The sequence below is a fragment of the Emys orbicularis genome, chromosome 2, assembly GCF_028017835.1.
Source record: "Emys orbicularis isolate rEmyOrb1 chromosome 2, rEmyOrb1.hap1, whole genome shotgun sequence".
NCBI classification, from domain to species: domain Eukaryota; kingdom Metazoa; phylum Chordata; order Testudines; family Emydidae; genus Emys; species Emys orbicularis.
The window spans coordinates 227,600,726-227,620,215 of record NC_088684.1 but is presented as its reverse complement, the minus strand read 5'-3'; the positions used below and the strand labels follow the sequence as shown (position 1 = coordinate 227,620,215).

General features: G+C 42.1%; 1 protein-coding gene across 1 annotated transcript; it reads right to left on the bottom strand.

Annotated features, from left to right (window-relative positions):
• Positions 1-558: 558 nt before the first annotated feature.
• On the bottom strand, positions 559-19,213 carry SGO1 (shugoshin 1). The gene is made up of 10 exons (XM_065399633.1): positions 19,194-19,213; positions 16,692-16,840; positions 16,412-16,608; positions 14,398-14,502; positions 12,210-12,277; positions 10,960-11,126; positions 7,356-8,228; positions 5,227-5,406; positions 926-1,112; positions 559-700 (listed from the first exon to the last, which is right to left on the bottom strand). Exons 2-10 carry the CDS (start codon positions 16,831-16,833, stop codon positions 559-561), a joined length of 2,061 nt encoding a protein of 686 aa, XP_065255705.1. The 5' UTR covers positions 16,834-16,840; positions 19,194-19,213.
• Between the last annotated feature and the right edge of the window lie 277 nt (positions 19,214-19,490).

The following is a 19,490-nucleotide window of genomic DNA, read 5'->3' as shown; positions in this document are numbered from 1 at the left end:
ACAGCTGTACAAACTTGCTCACTTAAAATTGTAATCTAATCCCAAGGTTTACTATAATTCAGCTCTATCAAGTGAGGGGTTACAATAAGCAGAGACTGACAAATCTAGTAATCAGTCAAATAATTCACATAGTGCTTATCTTTTTACACCAGAGATTCTCAACATGCCTTCAGATAATGGACTTCACAGTGGAGTTCAGGAATCGAAGAGTTTAAATAGAAACTATTGCTGGGTAGCAAGACTGCTTTTATAACGAACAAGCACAATAACAGTTACTCCTTACTCTATTAAATTCATGATCTTAAAGTGTTTTAGATGTATTCATCTGAGCCCTATTGAAACGCCCATGGAATCTAAATTTAAAATAGTCTATAGTTATCACTGCCTACCCAAATATACAGTTAGATTTCCCTGGTACACAGGACAGAGACTGAGCAAGACATTATTCTTATGGCATAACGATAATGTGAAATTTTGACAAGTGTCAAATTACATAGCAAATTTGTTAACCAAATGTTCTTTGCCTCAGAACTCCACAAGGGGGTGCAAAAGGGCTTCTCAACGACATCCAACAAATGCCTCATTGTATTTGGACAGAGATTCCTTTTTAACAGAACTGTGTTTAGGATCTTTTTTCTGCTTGAAAATTGGAGAGTTCAGAAAACACATATCTGTAAACGGATCTCCTCTTCTGAGCTTCCTGTCAAAATAATTTAGAAAAGTTATTCTTGCACAGCTTTAGATGTAACACAATGTAGTTTTCAGCTAAAAAGTTACATTTAACAATCTTACTTGAGCAATTCAAATTATTAAAGTTCTCACCAAAGCCTTTATTTCCAATCAAATAAAATCCTAAATCCTAAATCTACCTTCTTGTAAAAAAATTTTTAGTACATTAAACTGGACAATAAAATAAGATACTAACCCGCTGATACTTGGTTCCTTGTAATTCACATTAATAGTACATCTGCGTTTGTGGCTGGGAATTCCTGGTTTTTCATCAATACTTAAAAATGGATGAGAGATTCTACTTTTTGTACCAGACGATGAAGAGATGTTGGTGACATCACAGAGATGAAGACGAGATGTCTGAGAAGCCTCAGGTTTCCCTGCTGAAAGAATTGAATGGATACTTTTTTGCATTGCTATGCTACCCGTTATTTGTTACACAGTACTTATTGAGACAAGGATCAAAAGTTTTCCCCGGGGGAAAAAAAATCAATGTAGTTTTGTCTAATAAAGGAATCTATTCCCTAAATCAGAATGAGTGTGGGGCAGACCAAATTCCTCTGTTCTCAAGAAAAACTACTGCTTTGAGAGCAGCAAAGCAAAGTTCCAACTTGCCAACATCACAAAGTGCTTCAAACCTTGTCCAGGATGAACTACACCTCTACCCCAATATAACGCGACCCGATATAACACAAAGTCGGATATAACGTGGTAAAGCAGCGCTCCAGGGGGGCGGGGCTGCGCGCTCCGACGGATCAAAGCAAGTTCGATATAACGCAGTTTCACCTATAACGCGGTAAGATTTTTTGGCTCCCGAGGACAGCGTTATATCGGGGTAGAGGTGTACCTCTAAAGGAAAACAGAGAGCAATTTCATTTCCATACCCATTCAAACCTTAGCCTTAACTGCTAGTAAACCATGTTAGTTCTGGGGACATCTATCAATTAAACCAATGATTCTTAAACTTTAGCAACCCCAGGACCCCCATTTTGATGTAAAAATTTTCAGGGACCCCCAAGCCTCCTCGCTCACCCCTTCCCTGCCCTCTTTCCTGAGGCCCCACCCCTACTCACTCCATCCCCTCTCCTTCCATCGCTCGTTCTCTCCCACCCTCACTCACTTTCACCAGGCTGCGGCAGGGGTTGAAGTGCAGGCTCTGGGAAGGAGTTTGGGTATGGGAGGGAGTGTGGGCTCTGAGAGGGAGTCTGGGTGCAGGAGGGGTGAAGGCTCTGGGAGGGAGCTTAGGTGCAGGCTGGGGAAGGGGGTTGGGATGCAGGCTCCAGCCAGGCAGCGTTTACCTCAGGAGGCTCCTGAAAGCAACCGGCACATCCCTCTGGCAGCGGCTCCTAGGCAGGGGTGGGGCCAGAGAGTCTCCATGTGCTGCCCCTGCCTGCAGGCACCGCTCCTGCAGCTCCCATTGGCCACAATTTCCGGCCAATGGGAACTGTGAAGTCAGCGCTCGGGGCGGGGGCAGCAAGCAGAGACCACCTCTCCCCCTGGGGCTGCAAGGACATGCTGGCTCCTTCCGGGAGCAGCAGGGAGCCAGGGCAGGTAGGAAGCCTGCCTTAGCCCCGCTGCGCTGCTGGACTTTTAGTGTGCAGGAGGCGCTGGGAGGGAGGGGGAGAAGTTGATCAGCAGGGCCCAGGGGTCCACAGACTCCAGTTTGAGAAACGCTGCACTAAACTGAACCGACAACACCCATTTATGTCACAAGCTTCCAAGAGTCATCTGAAGCTATGACTTTTGGTCACAACTGACCTGAGCTGCATTTTAATCACTGTCCTAGAAAAGTAAAGGATCCAGTGTTCTGTGATTGATATTGCCAGGCATCGGACTAAAACTAGGAGTGATTTATGTATAGCAGTTACGTGTATTCTTGTCACAGAATGCAGCCTTTGGCAAATTATGAAAAGCTAAAGAATTCCACAGAAGAGATTTTTATAAAAAAAGACAACCAAAAATTAAGACGTGTCTGGAGTTTACAAGTGCCACAGGCTTCTCCAACCCTGTGCAAATATATGCAGGTACATGGTCCTCACTGATAATGCAAGCTTTATAGCCATTTATTTTTAAAACCCCACTTTGTTACCTTTATATTTGTTAAACTAGAAATTTTGCTTTATAAAGAGGTATGCCATATCTTTTAAAAATGTATCCAGTCTTGCTTTAAAACCCATAAGTATAAAGCATCCACCATTATCACTAGGGCTCTACCAAATTCACAGTCCAATTTGATCCATTTCATGGTCTGCGGGTTTTAAAATCGGCCAATTTCACATTTTCAGATGTTTCATTTGAAATTTCAGTGTTGTAATTGTGGGATTCCCAATCCAAAAGGGGTCACAAAGCTGATGTAGGGGGGGTCATGGTATTACCACCCTCACTTCTGTGCTGTTGGGCTTTGAAGGCAGCAGCCGCGGAGCTTCCTGCAGCCGGGGGAAATTCCCGGAGGTGGGGTGAGTCTGATCTTCCCTGTGCTGCTGGGAGCACCCCTGCTGGTGGCTCCTAGCTGCTAGTCCCAGCCGAGCTGGGGAGAGACAGGACTTCCTCTTCCCCTGCACGGCCACTCTCGGGGGGTGGGTGGGGAAAGATCAGACCCACCTTTGGGTACCTCCCCTGGCTGCACAAGTTTCAGGGCTGTGCTGCTTTCAGAGTCTAGCTCTGAAGGCAGCAGCCACGGAGCTTCCTGCAGCCAGGGAGATTTCTGGAGGTGTAGGTGGGTCTGATCTCCCCCGTGCTGCTGGGAACCTTCATAGCTGGCAGCAGCCACAGAGCTTCTTGCAGCTGGGGGAGATACCCAGAGGTGGGTCTGATCTCCCCCAAGAGAGCAGCTGTGCAGGGGAAGAAGTCGTCCTGTCCCTCCCCAGCCCGGCAGACTAGCAGCTGGAGCCCAGTGAACAGTAGGCGCTCCTGGCTGGCTCCCCTCTAATAGCTTGATTTCATGGTCTGTGACATGTTTTTTCATGGCCATGAATTTGGTAGGGCCCTAATTATCACCATGCCCCTTGTTAAACTGTTCCAATTCAGTTATCCTATTAAAACTTCACCCCTTATTTCTAATTTGAATTTGTGTAGCTGCAGCTTCCAACCATAGGCTCTTGTTATGCCTTCTTCAGATAGGTGGTTCTTTAATCTATCTGAAACTTCTTCCCCCCAGTTGGTAGGTAGACAGTGAACAAGTCACTTCAACCTTCTGTTGGATATATTAAATAGATAAAGCTTAAAGTCTTTCGGTGTAAGTCATGTTTTCCAGACCTCTAATAATTTTTAGCTCTTTTCTCAATCCTTTCCAGTTTTTAAACGTCATTTTGGAAGTGTGGACACCAAAATTGAACTCAGGATTCCAATGCTGGTCTCATTAATTCCATATTCAGAAATAATACTACCTTTCTCTCATTCTACTTGATATGTCCCTGCTTGAACAACCAAAGATCACAGTAGCCTTCTTAACTACAGCATTGCACTGGAAGCTCATGTTCTTCTGGCTATCACATGACCCCTTAATGCTTATCAGAGTCACTGCATTCTAGGATATAGTTTCCCATCATAAGTGTGACCTAGTCTTTTTTCCTAGATGGATAACCTTGCAGTTGGTGGTATTAACACATGTTCAAATGAGCCCACCTTACCAAGCAATCGCGATCACTCTGCATAATTGACCCGTCCCCCTTATTATTTACCACTTCACCAACTTGTGTCATCTGCAAATTTTACCACCAATGATCTTATTCTTCTTTCAGATCATCCATACAGACATTGAACGACAGTGGGCCAATAACAGATTGCCATGGAAAACTATTAGCAATGCTCCCTTTGGATGATGATTCGCCAGTTACAATTACATTTTGAGACCTAGCAGTTAATATAGATTACCTGATTTTGTATATAGTACTAATTTTTAATCAGAATGTCACACAGGACTACATAAAATGGCTTACAGAAGTCTTAAGTATATTATATCAAAGATAACTTTATCAACAAGCTTGTAAACTCATTGAAAATATCAAGTTTGTTTTATGGAAAACAGGCCCTGTCACACAATGTTGCTTGGCATTATTTATGTTACCATTCTTTACTAATTGCATTCCATATTAGCCTTTCCATGACTTTGCCCAGGATCAATGTCAGGTTAACCTACCCAGGTCATCCCTTTAATTCTTTTTAAATATTGACACGTTTGCCTGTTTCTCTGGCACTTCCACAGTAAGCAAGGATTTGTTAAAAATCAACATCGGGGGTTTTAGAACTTCAGTTTGATCTCAAGTATCCTGTTGAAGTTGATCATACAGCACCAACTACTAACTGATGTGGGGGCGTTCAAGAGCATTACCTTTAAAAAAGAATAATGGAACTCCAGGGATTTTTGTTTTGTGGTTGTACAGCACCTAACACAATGGAGTCAGTGACCAGAGCTCATAGGTGCTACAGTGACATAAACTAGTCAGAGATGGCAAGAAGTAAGCAACAAAAAAATAAAACCCAAACAAACAAAAGTACCTTTAGCAAAATCGCAATATATATTTCCAGAGGAAGAATTCTTATCTACTTTTGTTACTGTATCCATAGCACATAGAAGAGAATGTGATTTTACTTCATCTAATTTCATCACAGTGCTTGTCTGAATGTTGATTTTCCTGATCATGGAGGTACTATCCACTGGAGTATTTTCAACAGTGCCTGCAATTTTAAACAGATTTTTAGAACCACCACTGGGTTGTGCACTTTATCGGTTTTTTATATGGAAAATTTGACAGTACACATATTGCCCCTACATCAGTAAAGTATGTAAAATATTACATTGTTTATGTATAAAATTAGAATACAATTTTTCATGCATTTAGATTAACTGTTATAAGGGAAGCTGCAATGAGTAAAAGGGGACACTAAATTTAGTGTAGTCAATTTTTAAAAAGGAATTTCAGCTATTATACCCTACTTTGGAATCTCCCTGTTAATTTGAGTTTGACAATACTGTCAAACAATTTTTTTTTTTTTTTTTTTTTTTTACTTTAAGTGCCCAAAAATTTCCTTAATGAAGTCAAAGATTGCTTAGTAGCGCCCTGTGCCTGTCCCAAACCTCAAGTCATCTACACTCTGAAAGCAAGGAAATACAAAGTTAAAGTAAATGCCACCCCTGAAACGTAACCCTAACTCTGCTGTCCCTGACAGATGCCCCAACATGCCAACAACACAATCCTTTGTATCCCCCTTGTTCCAGCCCAAGACCAACCTCTTAATCCCCTTCCCTACCATCCATTCCCACTTATCCCATCTTCCCTTAATGCCACAGCCCCGCTCCACTTCCCCTTCAACGTGTTCTTCCTTACTCCAGAACCCCCCTATATTCTCTAGACCTGCACCAAAAAAGTTATGAGAATCTGGAAATGTTATGAGCTGTTCATATTAGAGGAGCTGTGTATAAGGAACCTCTTTACCAAGCAACCCTGCAGCTGCTTTCCTTTGATCACACTCAGTTCCATTGGCCATGATGATTACATTACGCTAACTGCTTATTGTAATCTTTCATATTACCTCAATTTAATTAATGCTAATTTCCTTGACAATACTTCTAAAGTAAAATCACAGTCCACATGTGGCTTTTAGAGCACTTTAAAATATCACTCAAACCAGAAATTTTGGTCTCATGGCAAAATTTCCAAAAGGAGCCCCTGCAGAATGAGGCAGTGAGCAAGGAACATACACAACCCACATTCTCTAAAGGCTGCCAAGGGTAGAGCTCTCAGTGCTTGGGTATAGCACTTCCTGCACATGCATGTTTTATTCTCTTTGTTTCGAGCTAATCACACTCGAACTCAGAATTCCTAGCTTAATTTTGAATAACTTCAGTATAACCCACCCGAAGGACACTGCGTGCCATGCAATAACTGAGATAAATCCTGAGTGGCTAAACTCAGTTTGGGGATGATTAGAGCCATAGTTTGAGGAGCCCTATGTGTGTGCAAAAAATATTAGAACCAGGGTGATTTTTAAAAATGCTTTAAAAAGGGGGGGGGGGGGTCCTGTATCTCAGGAACCCCTTGCTCAAATGACTTCAAATTTGGACCATTAACCCTACCCTGCACCCAAATGAGGCAGAGTAAATTTCAAGAGAATCCAAGTAAGTAAGTGGATTTTAGCATTTAGTAGAGTCCTCTTTTAAACAGAAAACAACATGCACATTTAAGTGAAACCAGAGCTACTGCTCTCCTGTAATTGAAAGATACTGTAATTACTCTATTATAGTAACAATAGTAGGTAAAGAAAGAAGTGTGATTTTTTTATAAGCTGATGGTATCCTGTTAAGGTCTTAATTTTCTATAAAAAAAATATTGCTTCCTGATTTCCCTCATCCCCAAAACGCCTTCAAATACATTTGATTTGGGGAAAATTAAGTGCCACCAAGAAATGCATTAACTCAGTTTAAAAGGAAATTAAGAAAGTGCACGTTAAAACTACAACTTATCCCATGGGAGAAATGTTGACATTTACAAAAATGCATCATATGAAATTTATTTCAATAACTTAATAGTTTTAAATGCTTTTAAAAATTTAGCTTGTTTAATTGACTAAACCACTACTAAATAGAAAAAAAAAATTGCAAAATGCTTTCCAGAAAGGTCACTTACTGATAGATTTTTCATTTGATGTAGTATTCTTAGTCTCTTTTTCATTACTGGTTTTCTGTTGCTGGTACACCACAGATCTTTTAGATCGTGGTCTTGTATGGACTGGACTTCCATCATTTTTGCACTGTGAACTCTTCCTGTATTTTGATTTACTCCTGTAAGGCACATACAGGCTGTCATCAGAATTCTCTTCTGAATCACTTGCTTCACTGCTGTGTGTTTTGGATTCAGATGTATCCTTTCTTTCATCCACGTCACGGTCACAATCATCCACCTTGTTTTGTCGGAAAGGTGTGATATGGACATTCTCCTCAAACTGAAAATCATAAGCTTTATTGGAGCCAACTGATAAATCCAGTTTCGCTTTGGAAGTTTGTTCTGCCTGGCTTCTCTGTCTTTTTGATCTTGTTCTGGAAGTCTTTTTACTTCCTTCCAATTTTCCTTTTTGTACTTTCTCTCTTCTTGTTTGAGAGTTTTCTCTGCTTTTAAGCTGAATTTGTTTAAGTTTAGGTTCTGCAACTGAGCAGTTCAATTCAGTCAATGTATCTGCCTGATCCAACATTGGCTTCATGTTTATCTTATTTTCATTCAGTTGAGAAAGATTTGGCTCTATATTTTCTATATTACCTTTCTCTAGACTTCCCTCAAGTCTAGTTTCATCCTGTTTACAAAATTCTCTGGTCAAATAAGCCCTTTCTGAATGGTCTAGATTATGCACTTGAATTTTCCTGTTTGAACAGTGATGCCTGGTAGATACAGTTTTTGGTAAGATATTACCAACTTGCCTATCCTCTTCATCTAAAAGAGTATTTTCCAGGTTGGCCTCTAGGTTGTCTTCCTGCACATGAAGATGAAAATCAGATCTTTGTCCTTCTGAATAAAGAAGATAATACATGTCAAATTACATGTTATTGGACGTGGAGGTGTTTAATTTGTTGGCAATTTTAGGCTTTTAACAAAGATGAGCAATCTTAGAATTTTCTACAAGCAAGTATGAAACATGACATAAGGACAACCAAAGTAATCCCTTGAACACAGCCTCAAAAAAGTAATTCATAGCTGGACTTGGACTTACTGAGATTTTTTCCAAGCATGTGAGGAAAAATTAGTTTTGTCTTGGAAGATACAAATAGCTTACACTCAGCACTTTGCCTCCCAAGGGCTTTTGGAGCAGCTCATGCCTGTTTGTCAGGTCAGGGTTGTTTTTTTAATGTTTGCATTTTAACAATTATGTTTATATACTAACGAAAAAACCCTTAGTCTGTATGCCTAGTTAGTTTATTCTTTCAAATCATTCAGTAGGTAGTGAAAGTTAGTGTCTCAGAACACCCCAGTTTAAGAGATGCTGCCTTCTGATCCATCCCCTTTTGTTTAAAAGAATTGTCCTTTCCTGGCATTTACCTTCATTTTGAGGCCCTTTTCACCAGTTATCACTAGGTTTTTACATTAGGACATCCCTGATGCTACACACTCTCCACGAATGAGAATTTTGTACATATGGAATCTTGAAAGAAGGGAGAATACTTAACCTGCTATTCTGCTTCTCTGAGAACATCTTGTAAGATTATCACAGAACCTCTGAGTTTGGTGGCCTTTCATTTTGCCGGTGGTACTATATCTGCATGTTAAGTTTCTTGATGCTCCTTTTGAGTATAATATTTTTCAATCAAATGTTTGATGACTGGGCAGGGTTAAGCCAATCACGAACTGACTGGAACGTTCAATGGTTCATAGTTAGAGGTCCAAGGACACATAACCACTACTGCTGGGCTAGGTTGGCTCATACTCCAAAATGCTATAACTGCTCGTACGAGCAGAAAAAAACCTTTAGGGTTGATATTTTAGCATATCTTTTAGAAGTCAGAATCCTACATTGAAGGTATTTAAATAAGTAGTTGCTTCCCTTCTTACCTTCAGAAAATATGCTGCATTTGTGTAGATCTAACATATGCGTTTGTGATGGAGGAAGAGAGAAAGCTCTAGTTTAAGACTGCATACAGAAAAGTTATATCCTTTGCTTCAATATGTGTGGTAAGACCCTCCCATGGAGGCACACGCTGTAAATTGGGATGGTCACCACCTCAGAAAGAATTTTTTAAAAGGTAATTTGGAAAATCCTTTGGTGATTTGCTGCTTTTTACTGTCTAGTTGCAGGAATTTTAAAATGTTGATCAGACAACTGAAAACTAATTATCTTACTTTATTTAAAATTGCCAACCTGCCATATACAGTAACTCCTCACTTAACGTCGTCCTGGTTAATGTTGTTTCATTGTTACATTGATGATCTATTAGAGAACAGGCTCGTTCAAAGTTGCGCAATGCTCCCTTATAAGTCATTCGGCCGCCTGCTTTGTCCATGGCTTGCAGGAGTCTCCTGAAGAGCAGCCCGTCCTCATGGGGACTTGGAACCAGGGTGGGCCAGCAGCCACCCCATCAGCTCCCCTAAGTTCCCTGTAAGTAGGTGTGCGGCTGGGCTTCCGCCCAGCAAGCTATCAATTGCCACAGTTCAGGTGTCCCTCCCCCCACTGCTGTGTGCTGCTCCTGCCCTCTGCCTTGGAGCTGCTCCCGGGAGCCTCCTGCTTGCTGTGCAGAGGGTGGGGGAGAGGGGTGCTGATGTCAGGGTGTCCCCCTCCTCCCGCTCTTGTACCCCATCTCCACAGAGCACGGGGGGAGGAGGAGGGGGAGGGAGAAGGGAGAGATACAGGACAGGGCTCAGGATGGAAGGAGCTTGCTGGAAGCTGCTGCTGTGTCTGAACTTGCTGAGCTACTTTAAAGGGCAGCATACTTAAAGGGGCAACACGCGTCTCTGTCACACACACACACAGGGTGTGTGTCTCTGTCACTCTCTCTCTCTCACACACACACACACACACCACTATGGAAAGTCAGCGCCTGTGCAGCTGTGCACGTGCCGTCCGGAAGAGGGAGTGGTGCGCTCCAGTGGTATAGTGTGAGTTCATCACCACATTCAGTTTCTGCAGGGAAGTGTTTGCAGCCACTGCCGTGCATCTATTACGTTTCCTCCCACTTGCTGCCTTGTAGAGTGTGAGAGGCTACATTAACAACAACATGTTAACCCTTGAGGGCTCAGCCGAGTGCTAGTTCATCATTTAGCAGGAAGGCATTCCCTGAGAAATAACCCACCCTCTTACTCCACCACCTCAACCAAGCTTCACAATCATCACTGCTGTGTACAGTATTAAATTGTTTGTTTAAAATTGTTTAAAACTTATACTCTATATGTATATAATGCCTTTTGTCTGGTGAAAAAAGTTTCCCTGGAACCTAACCCCCCCCATTTACATTAATTCTTATGGGGAAAATGGATTCATTTAACATTGTTTTGCTTAAAGTAGCATTTTTCAGGAACATAACTACAACGTTAAGCGAGGAGTTACTGTATATGGCCTGAGCAGCATACCAGTTTAACTGTACCCAATCAGGGTCAGAATTTTGCAAGAGAAAATCAGAAGCAGGAAAAGAAAGATGATGGTTTAAGGAATCACTTTCAAAATCCTTAATTATGTTTTGAAAGTTACTTTCATCTGCTACTTCAATTTTAGGAGGACGAACCATCGCTAGTTAAACCTAGGTTTAGTTACCTGTGTTTGTTGCCATTTTCTTAACTGAAGTGGTATTTTTAAAGGTCTGCCAGGAATCTGACATAGAATAAGATGCATTGTTTGTATCAGTATTATTCTCTATTTCATGTCCAAGCATTTCGCCTTCTAGGCTAGCATCTGCAACAAGAACACGTGTAGGAAGTCCCCTAGGAACAAGAGTTGGAGTTTATGTATTAATCATACATTTTAAGATAATTAATTTTATTTGATTATTTTAGCAGCTTCCTCCCCTTAATTCCTACTACAAAGATATTTTGTAACAATCTGAAAAAGTATTTCCCACTGCAATTCTGTATGAAACACCAACCTCTAATTTGAGAACTACATCAAGGAGGTATGTCTTTGAATTTAAAATTAAACTCTTGCACATTCTTTAACTTGAAAGTTTTAAGTCCATTTCTACCATCGTATTCTGCTACCAATATGAGAATTTATCTACTTATAAAAGTGATGAATTTTTTTACAATGACTAACACTGGCAAAATGTATCTTTATCTCTAGAAAATGCTTCTGGAAGAGTGGTAACTGGAGTTCGAGTGCTAACTTGGTAATATGTACAGGATTGTGGGTAACATCATTCTAAAGTCTATTTGTAAACATTTCAGATTGCTCTTGAAAACCTGACTGCTGCATCTTTGCACACTACTATGTCTACTGAACAATTTCTTAAATTGAAACTATTTTTTTGTGGATGAAGGAGAAAGGAGATGTGTTGAAATATAATAAAGATGTAATTATGAACTGGTCTAGTAGTACGTTATGTTGCTATGTAGGGATTCAGGTAGAGTTTCTGAGCTCATGTCGTGCCCTGGGATAACAGATATTGAGTACATTTAGAAGCAGTAGACCTTCTCCCAAGAGCTAAGTGTTGAGCAGAGCAAATGCTTCTAGATGTTCCAAGAGTAGTTTTCCTCAGATCTGGATTTTTGGGGGTGGGAATGGGAAAATTTGGCAGATGGTTTTTGGAGAGAAAATCCACTGAGCATCCTGGAAAGACTCCCCACCTCCACAAGAAAGTGACATTTTCATTGGCCAAACATATAAACAGGACTCCAAAAACCAAGATTTTGCTTCAAAACAGGCATTAATGGCAATGTACAGATACATTTTGTCAAACATCACTGCTTATCCCTCATTATTATTTCATGAGCAAACAGAAGGATGCTGATAAGTAGTTACTATAGTAGGCGTTACAAAGAAAAATTAATGCATTAAAAAAAAGCACTTACAGAGAACCAGCTTGTCTTAAAATACTGGAGTCGTCATCTTCAAGAACTGAGGGACACATCCTCTTGTTCTGTAGACAGAACAAATCATACTGTGATGAAGTGGTAATATATAGATTGTTACAAAACTCTAGCAGACCTATGAGTTAAAGGAACACCTCGACCTTGAAAAAATCACATTTCTGCCTGAAAATGTTGTACATATAGTTACATGTAACACACATTACTATAATTCATAGACATGTGCATAGAATTCCCAGTTTCTTTGCTTTGCACATTTGACAAGGATTTGACAGCTTCTTGTGGATGATTAGTTTCACTGTTTCTCTCTTGTTGAAAAAAACTCAGACTTCAAACAGAGAAGCCTTTAATTTTTTTATAAGAACTTAAAAAAAAATTAGGATACATGATTTAAAAGATACTAGAATATCAAAATTAATTCTGAAAAAATTATGTTTGTGTTCTTTTAAGACAGAATTTTCTTTTTGGTTATAAATTTGGTTTAATACTGTGCCATCTTTTACAAACCGCCTTTGTTAAAGCTTGTTATACAAGCTGTCAGCCTAGAAGTGTATATTTTTAAACAACAAATAGCTTAATGTTAAATGGTATTTTAGTAATCAAGTAATTAGAACAAATGATGACTGATTTCAATGCTTTTCCTTCCAGCTTTTGGACAACAGGAAAGCTACAAACATGATGGGCCAAATGTGGCACTAGATTTTTTAAACAGATCATGCCTTTAGGATGTTTGTGGAGGGAAAGTGATGAAGAATTTGTCATAAAAAAGAAACTAAACTGTCAAAAATTGCGAATTCAGATGGGCAAGTTTTCAAAGTTGGTGACAGGCACCCGTGAGGGGAAAAAAAATAGTGTGCATATAGTCTGTGCCTATATACTTTTTCTGAAACTGGAAATCAGATAAATATCTATGCATTCACGTATAAAACCAAGGTTTTGTAGCATACATGCTGCATCTCACTTGGAAAATTTAACTGAAAGTTTAAAATTTACCTAACAAGAGAAAATTTTCTGAGAATGAAGATTTAGAAAAACCTAGAATCCAAAGAGATGTGCAGTATCCCTCCACATACCAATTTTAGAAATGTCAAACTGAAAACGTGGGAGTAAGATCTTGACTGCTATGTTATTGTAATAGTTTGTAGTTCTATAAACTTGTAAAAAATAGTCATAACAGATTGCCATCCATTTTTAATAGTGGTTCGTATCCTCTTGGATAATAGGTTTTAAGTTTTTGGCAAAATCTCTCTTAAAATGGGCTAAAGGGAGAAAAACACACTGAATATGTATTAAAATATGCATATAACAGTCTTAAGTAATTGCATATCTTTATTTACTGTACTTCCATATCACCTTATCCTCTGCACTGTTTCTCTTTGCAAAGGATTTTGAGATCTACAAGTGAAAAGGACTGATAAAGAGTTAAGAATTATTACACCTCTACCCCAATATAACGCTGTCCTCAGGAGCCAAAAAATCTTATCGCGTTATAGGTGAAACCGTGTTATATTGAATTTGCTTTGATCCGCCAGAGTGCGCAGCCCTGCCCCCCCGGAGCACTGCTTTACCGTGTTATATCCGAATTCGTGTTATATTGGGTCGCGTTATATCGGGGTAGAGGTGTATTTTGTTTGTAGACTATAACAGCATTTAAAAGAGAACTGGATAAATTCATGGTGGTTAAGTCCATTAATGGCTATTAGCCAGGATGGGTAAGGAATGGCGTCCCTAGCCTCTGTTTGTCAAAGGATGGAGATGGATGGCAGGAGAGAGATCACTTGATCATTGCCTGTTAGGTTCACTCCCTCTGGGGCACCTGGCATTGGCCACTGTCGGTAGACAGGATACTGGGCTAGATGGACCTTTGGTCTGACCCAGTACGGCCGTTCTTATGATAAGTTCTGCCTCATATCTACAATTACACTGTACGCGTCGCAGGACAATGACTGTCTAGCTCATCTGTCTAAAAAACACCTAACATCCTGTGGGTGTTGAATTAATAATAAGGGGTGGGATTTGTGTAAGCACCAAAAGTGACTTAGGAACACAGGTCCCCCTGAAAGCTAATGGGACTTATGCAAAGTCACTTTTAAAAAACCTATCCAAGAACCAAAAAACTACAATGCACAAAAATACATGCAAATCTAAGAAAAATACAGGCTGGACTTACAAGATCAGTGGAACACAAATCCTGAGCTGGACCAAGAAGATCAGCTGTATCGAGTAGGTTTTTAGCAACTTTTGAAACAATCTTGCTCAAGATCGACAATCTGGTCTAATGGAAGGAGAAGAGCAAACAATTTCACTCTAATTCATTCAAAATAAGCAATGTAGCACTCTCTCTTGTACTATTAGGTTACTTCTCTCTTTTTTAAGTGTACCACGTGTTCTATGCTAAACAAAGAAAAGAGAAAATAACCAAACTGAAGAGAATCAGTTACAGCTTGCAGAAGAAGAGTACATTTTTTTCATGCAAAAAAATTAGTTTCACAGTATTTTCACTGAAAACCCAAATTTTTTCACAGGGGGAAAAAAAATGTCCTGACTTGCTCTATTAATGCTGGTGCTAAGGTAAGTAAAAAAGACTTTTATAAATATGTATGAAGTTGAATAGTATTAAAAGGGGTGGGGAAAACAGAAAAGTAAAGATATTTAGACAGCTAGGAAATACCTGAAACCATTATAACAATTAGAGCTGGCTGAAAGTGAATTTCTGGTTTGGGAGAAATGTAGACATTTTTAATTGTTTTTTTCTGGTTTTCTTTGGAACAAAATTTTCTTTTTGAAATGTCCACAAACTAGAAATTTAAAAAAACATTTCATTTTAGAAACACCAATACATATGGTGGTTCTGAAACAGAGTATGTTCCTGGAACCCAGGGCCTGCTGCCTGAAATTGACATGATTCTTGTTGTTTTCACCTTGCTGGTAAAACTAACAAGAACAGTTTCAGTCAACATCTCCCAGACTCTGCTGATCTGGGGTAGCCCTACCATGGAGTCCAGGGTTTCCAGATTCCTGGGCCAGCTAGAGAATTTGGAAGCGGTGGGGTTGCCTGGCCAGAGCAGTCCACATGCCACAGCAGTCCCAGAGCTGTGGACCATGGAAGCTAGTCCCAGGACTTCCAAGCTCCATCACAGATAGCCTTGAAATCCTGGCATGGCATGCTGCCCTGGAGCTTTGGACCCTGGAAACTTGAGATCCCCAACTGTGGGGCAGCCCACATTGGTGGGGCTCCCTTGGAGCCACAGATCCTGGAAGTCGTTAGGTCCATGACCCTTGGACAGTCTGCATGGCAAGGCTGACCTGGAGCTGTGGATCCTCTAGAAACCCAGGGGCAGTTCACATGACAGGACTGCCACAGACCGCATCCCGCTAAGCTGGGTTCCATTGGAACTCTGCCTGTGATTTGATGGAAGTTCACTGAAACTGTACCATATTTGCAAACCTTTTGTGTTCAAGGAATCGGTGTTTTCCAATTGAACTGTTTTGTCAGAAGTTTTCTAACAACAATGGCTAAGGATACAATTTAGTCACAGAGGTCACAGATTCACCTCCGTGACTTCTTCGATTTCAGCCCCTGCTATGGCCACCAGCTGCTGTGGCTGGAGCTGTCAGCCCCCACGGGTTATTTTTAGTAAAAGTCACGGAAGGTCACAAGCGTCCATGAATTTTTGATTATTGCCCGCAACCTGTCCATGACTTTTACTAAAAATAATTGAGACAAAATCTTAACCTTAACAATAGTTTTTGATAACTCATTCAAATTGAGTTAGATGTGTAAAACCATCTCATAGATTATGGTGACTTGGCTAACTTTCAAACAGGTGGTGATAAACAACGTATCAAAGTGTGGAAAGAGATGAGAGAGAAATATGAAAAGGATGGGTTACCTTTAATTGGAGTTGCAGGGTGCTAAGCACTTCTGAAAAAGTCGGGCCATTTATATAGGTGCCTAAATAAGGATTTATGAGCCTAATTTCAGGCACCTATTTTTGAAAATCCTGACCTTTAGTTTTTGAAATCCTTTCACAGATGTACACACTTTGGAGCCAGATTCTATCTAATAAATAAATGTGGTTCCAACTGATTTTAACTGGAGTCCTTCACAGTGGGCACACTTCAGCCTTTCAAAGTTCAACCTATTTCTTACTAGAATAAAGATATCATTGCAATGAAAATACCTCAACAGATTCTTTCGCTTGCTGTGAGCTAAGTTTTCTTTGTAAAACAAATATCTGAAACTTCAGAGACTGATACTCTTTCTTTAAATGCAGAATGATATCTTGGGCTTCTTTCATTTTGGCTTTTTCCTCTTGCAAAGCTAGAGCTAGTGCGCGATTGTTTGCTTGCAAGCTTTTCAGTTGCACCGAACTGTTGGCTGTAAGAAAATAAACAATACTTAGAAATGATAAAAACCAAGCTTATGGAAAAATTGTGAAACAAAATAGTAAAGCATCTTACTTGCTATTTTGCATGTTATAGGCAAGACCTGGTTTGTTTTACCCAACTTTGCCCATTTTTGATTTCTTTTCTCTTTCATTCGTTCTTTTATATTGTCCAGACTGTCCTTAAAGGACCTTTTCAAGCATTTTTCTCCACCCATCTTCTACCTAAGGAAAGGTACGTGCAAAGAACTGATTACAATATTTCAGAATATGTACTTGCAAGCAGCGGTTTATGATGTCCTGCACTACGAAAAAATCCATTCTAGCTGAATCAGTTTTACAAATGAGTTCAGATAATAGATTCCTCACCACAGACACAGCTATATTTATAAGATGTGAGATTTAGCACTCTTATTAAGATCTAAATATAGTTAGCAGACTTTAGGAGATACTTGAAAAACAGTGACTTTTAGCTTCACTATCAGTTGCTTGATTGAACTGGAACTTTCCATCTGAAAAATGTTGTGCCTACTATTGCTACAAATAATAGAGAGATGTTTTTTGTTTGTTTGTTTTACACTTTTTGCATTTGACAGCAATAAGAATGGCCATACTGGGTCAGACCCAAGGTCCATCTAGCCCAGTATCCTGTCTTCGCCGCAATTAAACACCTGCAGCTGGTCCAGGTCAGCTAAATTCAGGTTTGTGGGGCTCAGGCTAAGGCAGTGGTCCCCAAACTGTGGGGCACAGAGGAACATTCGGGGGAGAGAGGGAGAGGGCCAGGGGAGCCCAGGCCAGCCCGCACAGGGGGTGGGGAGGGGGCACCTCTCAGCCCCGCTCTGCCCCCAGCTCCTGGCCATAGTTCCACTCCTGGCCTCGCCCCCAGCCTCTGGCTCCAGGCTTAGGCTCTGCACCCGACTGCGTCACTGCTGCCAGCCACAGTCCCAACCTCAGCCTCCAGCCCTGAGTGCAGCTTCACTCCCGGCCCCAGCCTCAGGTTGCAGCCCTGCTGTCAGCCCTGGCTCCTGACTGCAGCTCCTGGGGGTGGGGGATGCAGACAGATCACATTACAGGTAAGGGGGGAGCACAGTGTAAAAAGTTTGGAGACCATTGGGCTAAGGGGTTGTTTAACTGCAGTGTAAATGTTAAGGACTGAGACCCTCCCCCCACACGGGTACCCTGGGGGTACATCTATATTGGAAAAAACCCACTGGCTGTCAGCTTCAGACACTGGGTCTACGGACTTTGGCTTAGGCTATGGCACTAAAAATAGCAGTGTAGACGTTCCTGCTTGGCCTCCAAAACCCAGCAAAGTGAATGGGTCTGAGGCCGGAGCTGGAACAACAACATTGCTATTCTTAGCGCAGAGTGCAAACCCAAGCCTGTTGACCTGGGCTCTAGACTCTCTGCTGTGGCAAGGTTTTTTTTAATTTTTATTTTTTTTTCTTCCAGTGTAGATGTACTAAAAGAGAGTGGTAGAGTAAAACTGAAAAAGCAGCATATGGCTCTGTGCACTGAAAGGAGGAGTGTGCTTATGATCAGTGAAGCTGAGCATATTTGGTGGTGGTCTTGGGAGAGAGGAAGAAAACCTTTAATTTCTTATTTAAAAATGAGGGCAAACTAGTTCAAGTGCATGATAAGAATTAATTTTTTTAAAAATTAGTCAATTAAAATGCATTGACAGTGCCTCTTTATGCATGAGAGCGCAACATGCAGTGGGGAAGGAGGTCAGAGGAGCAGCTGCCAGCTTTGGTTGATTTTCTCCAACACTGCATCCTAAACCCCGTCTGTGGGGCCCAGGCTTGCAGAGTTTGTTTCCAAGCCCAAGCTTGAGTGTCCACATTGCACTGTACACCTGGGTTCACGATTGCTGGACCTGGGTCTCACAACCATGCTAATGCATCCATCCCGCATTACACAGACCTTCTCACTCCGGGCTGCAGCTAGACCTGCCACCACACGCTGTAAAATGACAGGGCTTGGATCTGAGTCACGCAGGGGCACTCAGGCTTTGCCCCTCCTCCCCAGTAGAGTGCTAAGACCCCAGGTCAGCCTGATTTGTGTGGAAGGAGGGGGCTTGGGCTAGTGGGAGCCGGGCTCAGTGCGCAGCGCCGGATATCCACCCCCAAAGCTAGAGAGGAGCCTGGAGTCCCCGTGAAGCAGCCCCCGTGTATCTAAGAGGGGCTCGGAGCGCAGGGCCCCTCCCTTCTCGGGGCAGCTCTGGACGAGACCAAACGCTGGACAACTGGCGCACGCCGCAAGCGAAGCCGTGAGCGCCCGTCACGGCCTGTCCCGGCTGCGCCCCGACTTCCCAGCGCTCCCGGGGCCAGGCGTTAGGGCGGGACGCGTTAGGGCGGGACACGCTACGTCTCCGCGCCCGGGCCGAGTTTAACCCGCTCCGCCAACCCGCTTCCCCCACGGGCCCGGGCAGAGACTAGAGCTTCGGCCTGCCCGTGGGGTTACAGGAAGCGAATCCCCAGGCCGCCGGCCCTCCCCCATCAGGCCCCATCCACCGGCCCTTCCCCCGCATACCGGGCACCCCCGCCCGCTCGGCCCGCGCAGCAGCAGCGCCACTGACCCCGGCCCGCACCCGTGTGGCAGCGGCCGCCGCTTCTTGCTCACACGCGCGCGCGCTCCTGTTTATCTCCGAATCTGACCTCAACGGACTCCGGCGCTTAGACCGTTGGCTCCTTCTTCGCTTCCGGAATCTTCCTAGTTCGAAATTCTCCGCTTCCTCCGCCCATTGGCTGGACATCCCGCGACAAGCGATGCGTGACGTCATCGCGCAACCGGGTGCGGCGAACGTGCCAATGTTGCTGTTATCATCCGGGTTCTTCTGCTCGGCTACCGTCGCCTCTTGGTGTTCCTCCCCATT

What these genes read in the sequence shown, in the direction of transcription:
- SGO1 (XM_065399633.1), bottom strand. Translation starts at nt 16,833, where the DNA reads ATGGGTGGAGAAAAATGCTTGAAAAGGTCCTTTAAGGACAGTCTGGAC. An exon ending in ATTTGTGTTCCACTGATCTT is followed by an intron (nt 12,278 to 14,397) that starts GTAAGTCCAGCC and finishes TTCTGTCTACAG; the next exon opens with AACAAGAGGATGTGTCCCTC. An exon ending in TTAAGACAAGCTGGTTCTCT is followed by an intron (nt 11,127 to 12,209) that starts GTAAGTGCTTTT and finishes TCTTGTTCCTAG; the next exon opens with GGGACTTCCTACACGTGTTC.